At 42.4% G+C, this 20,591-nt stretch overlaps 1 protein-coding gene across 1 annotated transcript in view; it reads left to right on the top strand.

The window, feature by feature from the left end:
* The window catches only part of WDFY2 (WD repeat and FYVE domain containing 2), a 72,625-nt gene that overhangs the window by 7,017 nt on the left and 45,017 nt on the right, over positions 1–20,591 (top strand). The window contains exon 2 of the mRNA XM_075591995.1: positions 14,063–14,130. Within this exon, the coding sequence (XP_075448110.1) occupies positions 14,063–14,130 (68 nt within the window). The remainder of the gene's footprint in view (positions 1–14,062; positions 14,131–20,591) is intronic.

A 20,591-nucleotide genomic window follows, 5' to 3' on the forward strand; every position in this document is an offset into this window, starting at 1 on the left:
GTTGTTGGCTGCATACAACATTAACCCTTGCTGCATACAACATTAACCCTTGCTGCATGACAAGACAACTGAATGCGAGACATGAACTGCATGTCTACAGAAACTGAACAGGGCTTCTTTCTTTGGCCTCCCTGTACAATAAGCAATTGGATTTCTTTTAATTGTCCATTTGTCCTGTATTGCTGCTGCTTTGCCCTGAAAGCTAATTTCTTTTATCAGCACATGTAAGCAGTAAACTATTAAAAGCATTAAAACTGTGTACAGCAGGGCTCTGCTTTTCGGCGATCCGCTGATACGGCGCCACCGAGAAGGGGGCCGCCATGTTGAATCCGAAGTCGCGCATGTGCAGAGCGGGCGGAAATGCCGGTTTGCGTATGCGCAGCACTGAAAATCGCCGGATCCGCTTTCCGGCGATTTTCACTATACGGCAGGTCTCTGGAACGGAACCCGCCGTATACCCGGGGCCCTGCTGTACATGACAACAAATGGGGTCACTCTTGTCTCCGTAGAGGGATTAGTATCAAGTGTGGCAAACTGGAACATTGCTCTTAAACCATTGCATCATTTTTGGCTCTGCATCAATGTGTAAAGGTGCTTGGCTCCAATTCGTGCCCTAATTTGCTCCACTTGTGCTGCAAGTGTTTTGGGGAGTGGTTCTAAAGAGTTAGGGGAGAAGGGTCAGTGCAATATTATCAAAAGTGGCGCAGTTCTCCTTTCTTTGCGACAAAAAAATCTGCTAGGTTTAAGTGGCATTAACTTCTTGAAAGAGATCTTCTGCCAAATGTAGGGAGCGTGCATAGGTCACTGCTCCCAAATTGACACACATGGCTCCCATGTTAGGCTTGTTTTATAGTTGGCACGCTCGCTCGTGCACATGAATCCCACTGTTTGTGTGTATATGGTCTGTGCTGTGAGCGACAGCTGGGCGTGGCCATGACATCACACCCACATCTCTCAGCCCTACAAACCCCCTAATCTAGTTCATGGCTGGGGAACTTCTTAACCCCAAGTACATGTTCTCTGTTTCTCTCACTCTCACTGGATGCCAGGGGGCAACAAGGCTTTGCAAAACAATGTGTTGCAGGCCCCAGTGGCAGTGCTGGGGTTAATGGCACCAGCACTGAAAGAGTAACAATGTCGAGCAGTGAAGCATTAAACCCTCCTGTCCTTAATATGTATCATTTACCCTGTCACCCACATAGCCTTCATGAACTCCTATAGCCTGTTCCCGTGTGTAGATATAGCGGTGTAATTACATTGCAGCCTCACTATGATTGGCTAAAGAGCGTGACATGCAACAGCAGCATCGCGAAAAGACATTTTTCACGTCTTTCCTCCGATCTGCCGGGTCAGCGCTCACTGCCGTACGTGCGTGTGTCGGAAGTATAGAAGGTAAGGTTTAAACAGTCTATTATAATTGACGCGCGTGCGCACGGTAGCCACGCGCGCGCACTATATTACACGCCTTAGGAGCTAAGTGCACCATGTTTGATACATAACCCTCCAGAGGCTGATTGAAAGTTTCTGCAGCATGTCAGCTAGTCACTGCTCACTAAGGAAAGTTTGACTGATCCCAGAGCAACAGTGTAGTCCATGAGAAATAAATTGGGGATGAGGGGACTCTGTCTTATCAGGTTTTTAATACCTGCTGCAAGATAGTTTGCAGCATAAAGGCTAATATTCGTCTGGGCTTTTATTTATGAAACTGGATGTAACGTAATCCAGGAAAAGTCGGCAGAAACTGTGCCATTGCTATAAGATGTAAAACAATTGTTTATAGTATGTGCTTATTAATCTAGGAGCGGATAATAAACCTTTTCTTATCTGCACCTGCAAAGAAATGGCACAAACAGTGGGGCCTGATTCTCACTCACTGCCTTGCTGGCACTACAACCCTTACTCACAAACTAAGACCTGATAGCTTAACCTTTCCAATGCCCGGGAGGCCAGCAATGCATTGAAAGGGTTATTGAATCAAGAGCGGTAGCACAAGTGAAGCATTATTTAGCGGTGTGTTGTGTTTTTTTTTTTAATTTTTTTTGTATACTGGAAACACAATACCTCTTTGTTTGTTGATGGTGGCACTGTAGCATGTTTACGTTCAGGTCTTTTTCTTCCTCTTGTTGCTTCCTATTACTGTACATTCATTCTTTCATTCTCCATATGTTCGAAGTCTGAAGTGCAAACACAATATAAGAAGGTAGAGTACAGGCCAAGGCTTGAGAAAGGGCAACCTTGAGACCTGTTGGCGAATCTGTCTCAGAGCTGTTTTTATAAGACTCTTAGTTAGGTGGAAAAATGACTTCTGCTGCAGAAAGTGGCAAAGTGCATTTTTCTAGACCTAGTACAGTAATGTGATTGCCTAAAGCAGTAAAAATAAGATCATGTTAAACTTTGAAATATTTCTTACCTTAAAACCTACATCTGTCCACACAGGCTGTCTATAATGGTTAGTAGTACCTGCTTGACTGATCCGTATGATTTTGTCATGCTAACATCCATGAAGTATTATTAAACCTTCAATACAATTTAAGGTACTCCCTTTGTGCTTGTTAAAAAGTGTTTGTTTTTTTTCTTGCCCCTTTTTGTTTCAGTAAACACGGTTGAAGTTTGTTGGTTTAATTGCAGTCTATATTATCTCCAAGCTGCACCAGAACTTAACTACTTGACAAAGGCGAGCCATCTTTAAAGGATTCAACAAATGCTTTATCTAGGAAAAGTGCTCATCATAGAATCAATAGATATTCAAATATGAATTACCACCATAGGTCTTATAAAGATTATTCTTTGATGTGCTCCTTAATACTCTATGCTATGACCTTTTATGGGTCCATAGAATAAAAAGCGACTTGCATATTGTAGGTTGTTTGTGATGGTGAGAATAGACTTACCGTATTATCATGAGTTCCAAAAACAGAAGAGAAGCAGGATGCCTAATGTTTAAATAAGCAAATAAAACCAGCTTCTAAAACAGAAAACCTTTTTAAAAAGCCACTTGCCAAAAGCGATTTGGTGCATTGATGCTAAAGCAGCCTATATGAACATTATTAAATTCCGTCTCGCTGTAAAAGCTTGATCCATAGAAGCCAGTAAGTATGTCCTTATGTTGTAGAAGATCCAGCTGTTTTATACTTGGACATCCTTTTGCTGTCCTAGGGGCCAGCAAAGCAATACATTGCTAGCCACTCTCTCACCTAAAGGGTTTCTGTGCATTCAGGATTAGAATTGATATTCTAATACATAGGGCAACAGCTGACCACATGCGGCTCTTAGGGGCTTTACCGTTGGCCATTCCCTGGCAGCCCGCTCTCCCTCTCACCAGTGCAGTGGGAGATGTTGCTGCGTGGATCGTAGTTTCTCACCGCTCCCTCAGCTGAAGAATACGGTGTCTTTACTGTGCTAATCACTAAATCTCAGTGTAAGAGGCGCAGCGCAGTATTCACTAGCCCAGCACTATTATGTAGCTGACTGGAGAAGCGATCACTTCTGACTATTGACACTATACATTTACACATGTCTGTGTGAGTAGTATGTGACCCTTTTGAGGGCTCATGCAGCGCACATGCGACTCTTTAAGTAAATCATGTTGCCTACCACTGCTCTTATGGCTATTGTGATGTAAAGTTTTATAAGTTTTAATGGGGCTAATTCAGTAAAGTGTGATCATGCCGGTTTGCCCTACCGAACAAACTCCTGTTCAAGTCAATATAAGCATGTGTGTGGTAATATCGAATCGTCTCTATAGCACTTATTGAATAAGCACCAATGTTACGATTTGGCAGTATGAAAGGTGAAAGTTCGATCAGTTACACTGTCCAAACAGTATCCCAAAATATTTACCTCTTAGTAAAGGCGTTTCAGGGCAATTTCATCTGCTGTCTTTAATTTGTAATACATTTTGTGCCAGTGAATGGCTGTTGCTTGAAGAGTTGCTGTTTGTTTCCAAAGAACAGCCACCAAAACAAATCGGTGGCCTCAAGTGAAATTAAAATGGCTTTAATGCACAGTATTGTGCTGCACGTATAGGAAGAGACACTACATATGGCAAACCTATTAGGATGCAGCTGGAACAAAGTCTCCAGAACATGGAGAATGAAGGAAGAACTGGTAGAGGCGCTCATCCAAAATATTGGGCTTTTGTTGGTAATTGCTGGTAAAAGCTAGATGATTTGTCTTAGTTCCTGAACCAGTTGTATTGTATGTCTTTACAATACATAGTTGTTTACAATCAATCTATCTGTTCAAGACACCTGCTTCTTAAAAGTACAGCTCCATTTCAGCAATCTGATTATTAAGTCACCAAAAGTTTAATATTTCATGGTGGCTTTAAAGGCAATAGAGTAATTGGTGTTAGGACACCATTAATAAGAGATTGATTGCTGGCAAACACAACAATGTTATGCGCTTAAATCTAACTGATTCTAAGCAAACTACAGTACTGTATTTCCAAGAGTTCTTTTAAACCCCCGTGAGGTGTATATTATTATTTATTATTAATAATAATAATTATTATTTATTATTATTTACTATACGGCAGGGGTGGTCAACTTCAGTCCTCAAGGGCAACAAACAGGTCAGGTTTTAATGGTATCTCCAATTGAGCCACTTGAGCTGAAGCAGGGATATAATTAAAACCTGACCTGTTGGTGGCTCTTGAGGACTGGAGTTGGCCAGCCCTGCTATTGAGGTGCAATGTCGTGTTAACTGCCTTTGACTTGAATTATTGCTCACACTGGATCACAGGGCAATACCAGGTATTGGAATTTAGAGAATCCACCCTATGTTTGTTTATAGACTTAAGATCTGTTAAACTGCATTAACATCTGCTCAAGCCTTCTTCCACAAGCCCTGACCAATTTTATTAGGGCCCCATAAATGTTATTTATTTTTCTATTGTGAAGGTATCTCACATTGTCTATCATTTTATCCTAATCACATTTTTCAATCTAGTTAATATCTGAAAGAAAATAAACGTAGAATGCTTGAAACTCCAAACACATTATTTAATAACACTTTTGTGTGAAGCCGTTTTTTTTATAAAGTTCAGAGGTATTTGTAAACATTTGCGCCTTAAATTTTTTTTTTTACATCTAACGCTAAATACTTGCCCCTTATTGGCTCTGGAACACAATCTTATTTAAAGTTCGCAGAGTGACAAGCAGGGCCTCAAAATACAGTGATTACAAAACAATGCTCTTGTATAAAAGCATAATTGTGTTTAATGATACCACCTGTAAATGTAGTAGTTATGCTTTGACTTGTGTACTTTAGCCCATCAATCTATCTGCATAGGATCTCATTTAAAGGTAAAAAAATCAATCTCTTCAATTAGTTCTTTGGGACTTTTTTTTTTTACACTTTATTATCCACCAAGTTACTTTTTTGTCACCTTTTTAACATTGCCCTTCTAATGTTCCTGGGACGTCGCAGGCACATGCTGGCGTCAGCTGAGCGTACACCTTATCCCATACAGACTTGTTTTAATTTATTCTTGAATATGTTAGTGTCTATGAGCACATTCAAGTTTTAATTAATTTAAGAAGTCACCTGTGTTTTACTACCGTATCCCTTCCTCTGCTAGAGAGGCCAGCGATGCAATCGGTTAACTGGCCCCTGTGACAGCGAAGGGTGAAATCGGACATTGGCAAATGACTCTTGTTATTTAGAGAAGAAGGTCAGAACTGAATGTAATCAGTAAATCAATGTCCCAATGTCCCAGCCAGGTCATTTCATGACAAATCACTGCATTTCCCTGCTTTGTTGGCCAACACTTCTCCTTGTTGCAGCTGCTGTAGTCATAGAAAAATGTGTATGTTAAGCAACATTAGTGTGCAGTCTGTGAATGACACAGAAGCAAAATGAGGAAAAGATAATATAGCAGACGTAAGCTTTCTGAACTGGGAACTTTCCAGCTGGTATAAAGTGAGTGGCCTCGTTGTGATACCATGAGAATCTTGTTTGTGACTTGAGTATTGTTGCAATACATTCTATATAAAGCACTGCTTACAATGTCAGCGTTATACTCATCATTATTAGTGATGTACCGGGTTCTAAAAAAACACCGGGTACCTGGGTGGGGGGGAAAAGAGAAATTTGGAGGCTAGGTTTGGTGGACAGCAGCCGGTGGCGGAGGGAAAGAAGGACGGTAACCTGCAGCAAAGTTCAGCAGCCGGCGGCGGAGGCAGAGGAACACGACAGCCGGCGGCGGAGTTAGAGGAGCGCGGCGGCGGGAGAAGAGGATCATGTGAGCGGCACAGGAGCACGGCCAGGGAGGAGCACGCTGTAGCAACGGTAGACGCCCAGCCGTTGTCCTGTGCCGCTCCTGTTCTGCTCACATGGTCCTCTTCTCCCACCGCCACTGGCTACTGTCCTCCTCTCCCTTAACCGCCCTGTGCTGACCGCTGCAGGCTGCCGTCCTCCTCTCCCTCTGCGCCGGCCACTGTCCTTCGCTGCAGCATGCTGTCCTTCTCTCCCTCCACTGTTGGCTGCAGATCCTTCTCTTCTGCTGCTGTTCTCCGTCCTGTTCTCCCACCGCCCTGGAGGTAGGGGGGTGATTTTGAGGAGGACCGCCAAGGGACCAGAGCCGGATTGACATGCCCGGCAACGTATAGTATTGCTAGTAGGGGGAATAACAAATCCTAAATACACGTGTAGGTGTAAATGTCCCAGCATTAGTGTGGATGCATAACCCTGCGTGTCTTTGGTGGATGTTGCTTTTATTGACCCAAAAGCCGGGATTTACTAAACTCTGATGAGGGGTGTCGCAACTCAATCCCATGGTAACTGTCATTAACTCAAATGCTATTTAACACTAGTCCAGCTTACTCAATCCTGGCCAAGGGTTGCTTTGTAGAGCTGAATATTGGCCAGAAAGTCTCTCTAGCTCGGTTTAATGTACAAATATATTATTAACCATACAGCTTTATGGATTATATCCTGGTTTGAGCAATGCTTTGGAGGTTTGGTCAAACTTTATGTATTCTCTTGTGTTATGATTGTTCTTGATCCTTAGAAATTACTGTCCCATTTTTTTCAAGCGTCTTTTTTTGTTCTTTGTATAAGCAAATTATGAGGCCATCAGATAAGATAATACGGATGATACAGTGAAAACTATAAATGTTTACTTTTCACAGGAATCCAATAAGTAAAACTTTTTACTGTAGGGTGATTTAAATATTTCGGTGGAAGCTGATAAGTTGATGGCAGCCATTATAGCCTATCTCTTGCCATTGAGTACTTTAGAGTTCTGTACCAGCAAAGGTTCAGCTCATTTTTATAAAAGTACCAGTAGGATTCACTGTTGTCTCCTTTTTATATTAAAGAGAACCCACTTCCTATATTAAGCAACCCACTGTACCATTTAATGTAGCCATGTGTAAACTGGGTGACCTGAGACTAAACACACTATACTGTATATCATTATATGTAATTTAGAGGTACTTGTACATGATCAGTGTACTATAGTGTCACAGCCATGGACAATTCGTTCATTGGGATGAATGTATCCGCCTTGAAATGGGAACATCCTATTTTATTTATTTTGTGACCAAATGAGTTCTTGTATTTTTTTTACTTCTTCATAAGCACTGGCAAAACGGTTATTTATTTATACAATTTTCATTCTTCAGTTTTCTTTTAGAATTGGTCTAAAATCAAATAGTTACTTTGTCTCTTTTTAATTACATTCATTGATATGATGCAGCCAGAATACATTTAAAGCCCCAGTGCCATCCTTTTGCCCCCTCCCCCCTTTTTTTTAAGGATGGGACTCGGCATTGAACTGCGCTATCTTTATCTGCAGGAGCCCCCTGGTTCCAATATTCTTACCGGTAAATGTACTGATGTTACTTCCTGGTGTTTAATTCCCCCGCATCATGCGGGCTCGTAGGATGGTTGCGGCTTCTTTTTGGCTCATACGATGTGTGAGATTTAATCTGCCATTTTGTTTACCCTGGAGGTGACTAAACGCTGGAACCTTTTTATTTTTAAGTAGAGGGGTCCTCATAGCTAAAAATAGAGCAGTTCAGCCCTGAGGACTCCCTGGTTACCATCCTTTTTGGGGAAAATGGGTGGGGGTCAAAAACAAAATCTGCATGTAATGCTTCGTATGCACCATTTCAGTTTAGCTGCACCATTTATTGCGCTCCGTTTAGCAGTTGCAGATAGTATGAGGCTGCATTATAATACCAAGGGGGTTATTCATTACACTGGGATAGTTTGTCAATGAGTGTTGGCAAATGGGTGATCCCTCATAGGCACTTTCACAGTTTAATGAATTACCCCCAAGAGTTGTTTTTTTTTTTTTTAACTTTACTTTATTTTTAAGATTTTCTTTATAAAGGTGAATGGGGAAGGATACAAAAATGTAGGGATGAGGAGGTCATTGTACAATTAATTTACATTTCTATTTGATCATATATGTACACGATAAAATTCTGATATTGTGAAGATTCCAAGGGGAACCAAATCACAGACTGTATCAAAAGAGCCACGTAACAGATTTGTGAGACGCTCAATAAGATTAAATTCTTTTCATTTTTGTAAAATTATAGTTGTAGGTGGAGGTTCTTCCTTTATCCAGAAGTTCGTTACAGCGCATCTGGTGGCTGATGTTTGTTGTCAATATTTGCAAACATTTAGGTATGTTTTGGGATAATTTAAAATAATGCTGCAAATGGATCTCTTGACATTTTTGTTTTGATGGGTTAGCTCTACGATGAAATCAAACGATCTGGGTCCAAGTTAGAGAAATTTGGGGACAAGACCAACAGATAAGTAACATTGTACCAACTTCACCACATCCTCTCCAACATCTATTGGAATATTTTGGATATATTTTATGTAATCTATCTGGTACTAGATTCAGCTTTTATCTAGCAGCTGCACAATTTTCAACTACAGGTGGTCCTTGGTATCTGACGGTCCGTTTTCCATCGAACAGCTTATCCGACACCGCATAATGCATTCCGCTGGCCGCATTATCATACGGCGGAACCACTTATCCGACGTGCACCCGCCACGGATTAACATGGACCTGCAATCCGACGGTCTGTTATCCAACGGCGGTTTGCAGGACAGATTCCGACAGATAAGCGAAAACCGCCTGTATTATTGTTTGACACGCCAAAATAAATCCCAATATTTGCTTTTTATTAACCCATTTGTAACCCTTCACACTATATTCTCTGACTGAACTCAAAAACAATATGCGCTTACAGATGTAACCGGAGTGATTGCCACCACCGTTGTTTTTATGGAGCGATGTTTGTGACATTGTGTGTTGTCAATGCCATTAATCCAATGGAAACTCTGTATAATTCTGCATTATAAGCGAGTGCAATAACCTTGGCTTCATCTGTATATTTACCTCTTTGTTAGAGAGGCCTACAACACTTGGCTCTGTATTACACAATGGATATTTATTATTAGCGCTTATTTATAAAGCGCCAACATATTTTACAGTATAGTGGGGGAGCAGAATTATATAAATGTCATAAACCGAATGACAAACCAAACAAGTGTGTGTGTGTGTGTGTGTGTGTGTGTGTATATATAGCAACGGAGACGCTATAAAACACCGTCTCCCAGTGTGGTCTCGTATCCCCCGAAGAAGCTGTGGTTACCGGGAAACAGCTGTAGGGAACGCTGCTTGAGAGCGTTTACAATCTAGAAATCTAGAGCATTGGTGGGGAACAGGCAGCCCTCTGGGAAATTACTTGTGATCTCTCAACCACTGGCCACCGCCTCTAGCCCTAACTTCACAGTGCAGAGGACGTGGAGATGTTGCTGGGGTGAATTGTAGCTTCTTCCCACTCCCTGCCTAATGACAGTGCTAATAACTAATTTCCAGTGTAAGGAGAGGACGGTATTCATCAGTGTGCCGGCATTTACAGGCTGACTGGAGGGAGCGAGGAGAAGCTCATAACCACGACTGCACGGTGTATGTATATAATAAAATATATATCCTGCTCCGCACTATCTATGGCTAGGTCCCCAGTGGCTGCGACGGCGTGCGCGTCACACACAAGGGACGATCCTCTATGAGGCCGGCCCCAGTAGCTGCCTGCGCACCCCGGCGCAATGCGCGACCACATTTTGGAAAGACAAGGATTTTGTCTTTGTTAGTGGCGATGGAGCGCTGGCCACGTCACGGCGGCGGTTCAGCCAATGAGGGCGAACCAGCCGCGCCCCCACCACACCTCCCTGTCGCTCGTTGCCTGGAGTCCACCAGCTTGCGCTGCTGCCGGGAACAAGCGCTGCCGGGTGCCCCGTCGTGTTTGCTCCGTGCTTACTTGGGGCTTGGCCCATATTTACACATGGCCCCTGAGGTGTCATATTGCCTACTACTGAGCTAGAGGATAAGGTACCAACCTCTACTCTAACAAAATAGTATCGCCTCCATTATATAGAGATTCAAATCCCAGTTTTTTAGGCTTGATGGGTAATTTACAGAACAAGCTTTAATCTAATAAATGGGGCAATTGCTTTATTTTTAAATAACAAATAATGTGATTGTATACTTATTTCATGGCTTTTAAATTTTTGTTTACTCACAAATTTGACTTGGCTGGTCCCATTGAGTTCCATGGTGGCAACTGACATATACAAGAGCTTGTGTGGTGAAAACAAGTGTGAGGCCTCGTTCAGGGTGCTGGCTTCGGAGGGAGGGCGTGCTGCCGTGAGAAACAAAGTATTCAATTTGAATACTGGTTTTCAGGGTAGCAACCGCCCTGTCTCCGAAGCCAGGAGTAGAAGCTGACTACAGTTTCAATAAACGAAAATTTCGTTTTTTGGAGCTGCAGCAGCGTCACAGGGACCAAGGCAGCCAATGAAATCATTCTTCAGAATGATTTCATGACTGCAACTTGGATACTTACCCTGCTGTGTGTAACCCCGCCCCCTCCCCAACGCTGAAAAGTCTGCTGGGGGATAAACACAGATCGCCCAGCAAACTGCAGCACTGCCTCGCGCCCTCCCTCCGAATCCTGCAGCTGGCACCCTGAACGAGGCCTGAGACTCGCACATAGAGGTTAACATGACCGTTGTTTTCTATGTTTCTTAATCTACATAGCTCGAATATTTGTCCGTTGCTTTCTGATTTTCCTCCTTCATTTTCTGGATGTCATGCTGCTGCCTTTACCCATTTCCTGGTTTCATATCCTTCATGTCGCTCCGCAATCTCCTCAGCTTCCTCTCCATTTGGTGCTCTGCCTCTCGACTCTAGTGCCTTGTTGTTGTGCTGTTGCATTTAAGATTATAGCACTGTCGATACACAACTTACAGAATTGGTAGAAAGGAATATTTTCCGTTTTCTTAATGTTACTAGAGACGATGCAGTTGTCACATTATGGGACTCCCCCCCTGTGGCATATTTACTTTTGCAATACTCTGTGCTATAATTGAACAGTTTAAAGCCGGAGATGCTGCAACCGGCTGAAGGAAAATGTAAACACAGTACTTTCTATCTACAGCGACTCCCTGTCCCTTCCTGTGGGACACACACACCGTTTCTATATGAAGTGCTTCGATTTGGAATTTAAATAAAACTAGACATCCTGGATAGCATTATGTAACAAAACAAGACTTCTGTTTGAGAGATCCATTGCAACAGCCTTGTTTTGATCCATGATTCAAACAAATGTTTGTATTGGGAATAGTAAGGAAACGGTGGCTATCTATTTATTGAGTGCATTGACTTCCCATCTTTGGGATCAATATAAATGGAAGGTTTAGAAGCCCAAGCATTAATGTAACTGGGCCTAGAGTTTTGTTTTCAGTCCATTCTACTAAACTACCATGTTTAAGGCCCAATCTCAAAAGGTAATATATATTGGGGTTGCAATAAAGTGAAATGACTTGCCCCATGCAGCCAATATGTCTAGTTTGGCATTCATCCCAAAATGTGGAAAGCTTTTAAACAACCAATATATAGAATGGCATTTTCTACCCTCAAAGATGCCTTCTAGGCTCAGGACATGAGTCCTCACATGCTTGTTTATGTTTTATCATTATGTTGAAGTACTCACTGTGGCTGTATGGCGCCGTCAGTGATATCCTATTTTTACATTGAAAGCCAATGAGAAGCGTCAGCCATTACCATAGCAACGGAGACGCTATAAAACACCGTCTCCCAGTGTGGTCTCGTATCCCCCGAAGAAGCTGTGGTTACGGGGAAACGGCTGTAGGGTACGCTGCTCTGGGCATTTCATGATCCATTTGAAGCAGGGAGGATACACTATGTGTACCTGCAGGACGCGACTCTCTCCCTGAGAGCAACGGTGTATATATTTATATTTGTGTATCGAGTCTTTTTTCATCTACAGTGTAGCTGTGATCAGCTGCCAACTACACTCTAGGACAAAGTGAAATAGGCTTAATATAGTGCTGCTACAGTAAATGGTATATTGCAGCGGTGCGCAAGTGCGTCACGTTGCAGAGGCCCCGCACTCTTCCCCGAGGCATTTAAATTAAATGCCGGGGGATCACGTGAGGCCTCTGCAACTTACTTACTGTGGTTCAGACCCGTTGCTGTGACGCATCGCCATGACAACGGGACTTTAAATGACGCCACGGTGTCATGCGGAGTGATGTCATACATCCGTCTCCATGGCTATGGGGTCACGTGACTTCACTTGACGCCGCCAAACCAGGTAGGGGGGCGCGAGTGGGAGCAGGCAGGGGGGGCACAGCTCCAAAAGTTTGCGCTCCCTTATTATACTGGATGAGGGATTAGCTTCTGTTTTTGTCTCCTATTAAAGGGGATATAATTAATTGGACCCTACTGAGGAATCTTCACACTATTATTAAAACCAGTAGACTTAAGAACATTATGTATATATTCATGTAGCTTATCCCCCTAATGTACTATTTACCAACACTATTTATTATATCTAGAAGGGGTCATTTTCCATCATTAAAAGGCTTTTAGCCCTGTAAATATGTTTTTTTCAATTGGAAATTATAACTGCCAATGCTCCTTCTCCAGAGTTATCTGGCTATACTATTTGAAGTGATCTTGAGGCTGTATTTGAACCTACAGTTCATAAGTATTTTGACAATCAATAGAGCAATTAGCCTGCTTTCAGTTAGCATTTCAGGTTTTGATTACAGGGTACCTTTCTAACTGGCAATTATATATATCATCTAAATCACCAATTAGTTTTGCTCTAGATCTACTTTTAGATTTATTTTTTATTTTTTAACTTTTGAGTGTAACAAGTTTTTGTAATAAAGGTTTTTATAATATGAGTTTTGTAGACACCGTATTTTTCAAAAGTGTCTTTCTGGCATGTAGTCTCTAATTAGGGAGTAGTCGGGACCTATTAGTCCATGCATATGCCCACTCCCTAAATTGTACATTTGCTCTCCTCTTTTAATATCTACCAAACGTGTGGCTATTTATGCCACATATTCCTGCCATTGAGTCATTGGAGCATATATAATGTATAGAGTAAGTTAAATCATTATTTATTGGAGTGCACCCCTTCAAAGGGAATTTATTTGTTATGTATTTAATGTTCAAGCTTTTAAACATATAAGTTATGAAGCTGTTGCATGGCTTTCCCTTTCTGGGATGCACTGTGCTGTATACACAGCCTTTGTTCAAACTCCTCAAATAACTGATCCAAAGATGGACCTTGTGTTCTGTGTACTATCGGTGTTTCTCCAAAACTGGAAAATAATGATATGTTGTGACACCGCACAATATCAGGAAAGTGTTACTATTACTGCATGTCCATTAATCTTGATGAATAAATAACTTTTCTGTGAAACCCATTTTATATTTGCAAACCGCAACTTTGAATCTACTACTTGCGTTATTTTATTTAGCTGGAAGCAACTTTGAGAAGTTATTAAAATGCGTATCTCTCCCCAGTGTGCGCTTAGGAACTTCTTAACTGAAATATACATCACATTTATAAGGGAGGTTATTTTCATTCTCTCCAGCTTAAAAGCTGGCTGTTGTTACGCCTAGTAAAACACAAAACTTTCCATGTCAATTTGAATAGTGTATGTGGCATAGCAATAAATAATTTAAAATGACATTTTGTCTTCTTTTCAGAACAGTGCGTGTTTGGATGAAGAGGGACAGCGGGCAGTTCTGGCCCAGCATATATCATGCAATGCCATGTAAGTGTGTCAAATGTTTTACTACCTGATGAGAGAACAGAAATATGTAGAGAATGCACTCCTTCTAGTACTCTCTGCACCGGAACAAGAAATTGTGTTGAACCAAATACTGACAGGGGGGTCTAATCCTATGGTAGATACAGCTGAACCCCGTTATAACGCGGTGCTCGGGGTCCACATAATGAGACCGCGTTATAACCCGGAGTCGCGTAATGATCAGCGAGGACTTACCCGGCATCTGTAGCTCTCTCCTCTCCCTGCTTCATCAGGCTGCGTCCATGTGCGCGACTTTCAATTTGACTTTCGAGCGCAGAGTGTCACATGATCCTTCTCTGACCAATGATAGCCGAACAGTGAATACATTTTATTTAATACACATGCAGGAATCGAACCCATGACCTTCAGATGCTAAGCAAACAAAAAAGATCTAATGTGCAATTCTCTAGCTGCTACACCACAGATTAGAGTCAGATTCATCACACCAACCCTTTGGTGTATTAGCTAGAGAATTGCTACTAGCATATGAAGGGTCATGGGTTCGATAAGGTAAGGGAACTTAGAGGACACGCGCGCACCCCGGCATGTAATTTAAATGCTTTGTGGAAGGACGCGGGGCCTCTGTAAGCGCCGCGGCCCGCACCCCCTCCCCCCACAGTTTGCGCACCTACACTCGGCACACCCCCCACCCCCTGTGTCGTGTAATTTAGAGAAATCGTCACCGCTGAGTCTGAGTATAATCAGATCTTTAAATCACCAGAACAGGAAAGTATTCTAATACGGCGACATAGGGAAGGGGTGAAGGGGAAAATAGGAAGAAACTATCACACAAGCACAATGAAAATAAATGGAACAATGAATATACATTCCATAAGGAGCAGGAAATATGTAATGGTTCTTAGGCTGGTATGAGCAATCCTTGGGCAACAATCCTATTTGTGCACATCATCATAATGGGAAAAAATGGCATTAGTCATATCTTGTATCCAAAAAACAGCCTAAGCGGAGTAAATCATTTAAACTAGGGGTGCGCAAACTTTTCAGTCTGTGCCACCCTGTCTGCTCTCTTCCCCCTCCCCCCCACTTACCTTGGTTCCGGCGTCAAATGATGCCGCGGCGTGATTTGACATGGTGACGCGTCCCTGGAGACAAGGTAAGGGAAGTTAGAGGCCTCGCGCGATCCATGGCATTTAATTTAAATGCCATGGGAAGGAGCGCAGGGCCTCTGTAACCATTGCGACCCCCTCCCCTCGAAAATCTGTCACCCTCAGTTTGCGCACCCCTGATTTAAACCATGAGGGTTACAGTATTTAATTGACGATTTTTCCAAATTGCACGGCGGCAGGAGAGGATACTTTAAGAGACTATTCGTTTCGGTATTTCCCCGAGCCCTGACGACGGTTCAGGCTTAGATGGAAAATGCGTTGGATCAGAGTGCTCCCTGCCTTTCTATTACTTCCTGATAAATCAGGACATTGGTGGCCTTATCGTGGTATATAGTTCTTATTTTTAGTAAGAGCACTCAACTGGTTGTATGAACAACATGTTGGCACTGGAGGTCAGAATATTAATTCCGTAATGTAGGATATTATGGTATTTGTATATTTGTGCTTTGTAACCTATTCACTTATATACAACAATCTATACTAAAATACGATATATATGGCTATGCCTTAAGCCGCACAAAGGAAAGTTGCTTGGTAAAAAATGGTATGATGTTGCTTGTTTGCACTACATCCCCCCCCTTTTTTTTTTTTTATGAATACTTGCCTCAATAGGGTTGCTGGTATCTGTGTGCCTAACAAAATGGCGGAGTTTACATGTCCCTCGAGCGAATAGGGAGCCATGACGTCATCCACGGCGGCTTTCTATTGGCCTGCGAGACTGGGACATTTAAACAGCAAATTTACTGGCACAGCTACGGAGATAATTTCAGCTCCAGGGACCGCCTGCTTCCTGAGATACCTAACACTTCTCCGGAGACCCCCTGCTTCAATCCTAGAGCTAAGAAAGGATGTAGTTCATGGTGTTTTGCTGTTTCAAAGCAGAAATGCCACCCAGTATTGCTATTCATTGTACATAATGCCAAACGGGTGTCCCCCAGAGCTGAACTGTGCTGTTTTCGCACCTGGGCCCCTGGTTCCCAAGGATACTATGCAGTTAAGTTGCTTGTGTATTTTCCTGGTCATCTAAATGGTTGTCCAGTTGTAAGCCGCAACATCATCCCCTTCATCGACATTGTGGCTTCCTATTTGCCTACACGACCATCAGTGTCTTCCTGAATGGGAAGAAATCCCTGAGACAAGTTAGGATTGCATGGTATTTTCAGCCAGTGTATTTGCAGTCAGCCCCCATGAAACTAATATGCTTGTACAGTACTTCCCCAAACGGCACGAGTCAGATGTGTTCCATGGGTAATAGTTGGAATTACGCTTGCGGTCATTTCCTATTCGAGCAGCAACTAACTTTGGGGGTGGGGGCAGATACTCAATGAAAAAAAATTATTATTATAGATGAGTACTTCCTAGTGGATCAGGAATATATGGACTGGGTAGTTCAAGGAAGGAGGTTTGGAAGGGGAAATTAGACAGTATTTTTCACATATGGGCCTCTATTTAATATGTTGTGAATCTGCTTCCCAGTCTTCGAGTGCAGTTCAGCTCCATTCAAATGAAATATACTGTAAGTAAAATGTTAAACTCTGTGAATTTCAGCTCTGGGGACCCTCTGCTTCCAGGGATACTTGCCTCGGCAGCGATGCTGGGATCTCGTTTAAGTTTATTTGTCCCGGTCACGCTGGCCAATAGAAAGCCACAAGGGATAACGTCATGGCTTCTTATTGGCTCGCGTGACGCAGGACATTAAAGCCGCCATTTCGTTAGGCACACTGTTTCCTGGCTGCAGAGATACTGGCACTTCCTACGGAGGGAAGTATCCCTGGAAGCAGGGGGTTCCAGGAGCTGAAATTAACACAGTTCTTCTCTGGAGACCCCCTGCTTCAATTCTAGAATTACAAAGAAAGAATTGTAGTGCAAGGTGTTTTACTGCTTTACGGTATTCAATTGGTAGATTAGTAAAATAATGCATACTATACAAGATTAATAAACACACAATCCCAGCAATCTCTAATCCCGGAGCCCACCACATTATGTGTGTGTGTGTGTGTGTGTGTGTGTGTGTGTATATCTATCAAAAGGAGTGCTACTGAGTGTGTACAAAAGACAAAAATACTCAATGCTACATCCAATGTGACAAAATACATAGTTAAATACTTCAATGTTTGTGTATAATCATTTTGTTACACAAAGTTCTTTTCTACCCCTGACCTTACACCTGCTGTACAGACTAAAGTTTCTGAATGTCTCTCTGCGATATCATCCTGGATGGCCATCCACCGACTTAAACGTAACATGGCAAAAACTGAGCTCCTCATACTTCCTCCCAAACCTGACCCTATTTCCTCCTCCCACATTACTGTTGGAAGTACTATCATTCACCCAGTAGGCCAAGCACGCTGCCTAGGGGTCACGCTCGATTCCTCGCTCACATTCTCTTCCAACATTCAAAAGGTAGTAAAAAATTTTGTTTTTTTTTTCTCCGCAATATAACTAAGATACGCCATTTTCTCTGTTGCTCGACTGCTAAAACTCTGGCACAGACCCTCATTCTCTCCCGTCTCGACTACTGTAACCTCCTGCTTTCCGGCCTTCCTGCCTGTCACCTGTTTCCCTTACAATCTATTCTAAATGCTGCTGCCAGAATCACTCTACTCTTTCTGAAATCTGTATCGGCGTCTCCCCTGCTGAAATCCCTCTCCTGGCTTCCTATCAAATCCCGTATCACACACTCAATTCTCCTCCTCACTTTTAAAGATTTACACTCTTCTGCTCCTCCTTACATCTCCGTCCTAATTTGTCTTCTTTCTACCCCTTTTGTATCTAAAGCCCTCTCCCATCTTAAACCCTTCTCATTGACTGCTCCGCACCTCTGGAATGCCCTTCCCCCCAATATCCAACTAGCACATTCTCTTAACACCTTTAAGACCCACCCTAAGACACACCTGCTTAAGGAAGCGCATGAGTAGCCCCATAGCTGATAATTTACACCACATACATAAAGCTTGGCCCCTTGCAGACGCACTTACCAAAACGCCCTCCTACTGTCTCTGTACGTTCTTCCTACCAACAAACTAGATTGTAAGCTCTTCGGAGCAGGGACACATTTTCCTAAATGTTACTTTTAGGTCTTAAGCACTTCTCCCCTTTGTGTTATTTATATTATTTATTATTTATGTGATTGTCACGTGTATTACTCCTCTGAAGCGCTATGTACATTAATGGCCTTATATAAAGACATACATACATACACAATATTCTTGTCCTCCCTCCCATATTTGTACTGCACAGCAGAATTCCCCTCAGTAGGGAGAGGGAGAATGTGCGCGCGTGTGGACCACAATTAAAAATAAATAAATAATACAATGAACGAAAATATCTTAAAAATTACTTTTGTATAAACATAAATTATATAATCTCGTTCTAATATTCTTATTTTGTGCATGTAATTGTAGGTGCCTAGGTGTGATTAAAATGTAGAACCGCTTTTATTTGGCTGTTTATATCTTTAGGGATATATAGTATGGTGTGACGCTTAAAGACTGTACCGTATGATGTGCTATGAAAAATAAGAAACCATATATGCAAACAAGGGGCAAATTATATTTATAGGGAGCATCAATATTTTTTTAGTTTCACTTCTGAATTTAAAAACATGCTGTGTTCAACAATGATCAAGCTGTTACTTAGGCAAGTGCTTTCACTGTTGTGGTATATATCTTTGCTAAATGGGACTGGTACTTTATTTCTTTTGATGTTGAAGATGTGTGTAACAACTAAAGATGCACCTGCAAATAGATTTGCGGGGCTGTCGCTGAGCGATTTCTGTCCTCCGTTGATGTGTGGTAACGGAGAGGCGTGGCAGTGACGTCACCCGGCTGAACGAATGAGGTTCACCGTCATTGGTTCAACGGCTCACATGACGCGGCTGTCACGCGGAAAAAAAAGATCTCCGCCAAATCCTGCTGCGCTATCGCGCGCAGCATGGCCGGACTGGTGCACTTACATGAATTTGTTTGTGCCGTGCGCGCACCATAGTGTGCACTATGTCCGCAGCCTAACAAGGAAATGTGGCGCTTTATTTAAGATAGAGGCTGTTGTGAATATACTGTTGTCGTAATCGTGAGGTTTGTTCCGGCATTTAATCCCCTGCAATTTGTATCCTTGCCTAGAATAGCATATATTTTCTCCAACGTTGAAAGTAGTATGGCCAACAGAAAGGGTTTAGATATATAGTAATAGTTGATTGATGTCAAACGCAGAGTCTGATAAGTTGGTGGTTAGTGCTACTTATTCAAGAAGATTCTCCCAAACGCCTTCTAAATGATAAAGAATACCGGAAAATATTTCTACTAGCCAAACCCATAGAAGGACTCCTGACCCCTCGAAGGAAATTGGCGGCATTCATTCTCACTTCAGCACGCTGCTCAATAGCTGCATGGAAAAAACTGAAAGCCCCATCAAAGCAAACGGTTTTCCGCAGAGTTAAGGAGGTCAGAATGATGGAGCTCCTCTCAGCCCTCCTAACCCAGAAAACAGACCAGCATTATAAGGTCTGGGACGCATGGCCTGAGAACTAGAAAAATAGAGCCCAGGAATATATCTCAACCAAAGGGATAACATAGTACCGAAGCCGACGCTGGGGAGATAAAGGGGATGAGCCCCTTCCCTTGTCTCCCTTCCCCCCCTCCCTTCTTACCCTTTCCTCTCCCTCTCTCTTCTGTTCTTTTCTCCCCTTTCAAGTAATAAAGGGATTAAAGACTTTGAAGATATCCACCTCCCGATTGGAGGCCTAGAAGTATCTATATGTTCTAAAGCTAAGATGGAGCTTATGTTGGCTTTAATGAAATGTCTTATGACCTTATAACCAGATTATATGTTTAAATACAAAGAAAGATAGTTCTGTTGTTCAAACTAAATCTAAAAAAATAAAAAATACCGGAAAATAGAAATGCATGTACAAAAAGCACCAACAGTAAGAGTCTTACCCTTTATTGAATGTAAAACTTAGTATCGAATATGCATTCACAAGTATATCTTGCACATGACAAAAAAATGCTGTGATCGCATAAAAGTTTTCCCTTCCCTGCAGGTAACCTCTTAGGTAAGCACTTATTCTGCCTTGCAGCGTCTGCTACCGTTCTTCCCGCGCTGCAGACTGTGATCCTATGCGTGTCCAATGTAGCAAGGAGTCGTTGCGATACGCATTGCGTGATAGTGGTGCTGTCCATCTCTGTGGCCTGGCTGGGATGTTATTGGCCCTCGACTCCCCCACTGACAAACGTTGCAGCATGTTCTGCAGAGCGGAGGGTACAGTGGCAGAATTGGAATTTAACTGCAGTTGAGAGA

The sequence above is a fragment of the Ascaphus truei genome, chromosome 3 (genome assembly GCF_040206685.1).
Source record: "Ascaphus truei isolate aAscTru1 chromosome 3, aAscTru1.hap1, whole genome shotgun sequence".
In the NCBI taxonomy this organism is placed as follows: domain Eukaryota; kingdom Metazoa; phylum Chordata; class Amphibia; order Anura; family Ascaphidae; genus Ascaphus; species Ascaphus truei.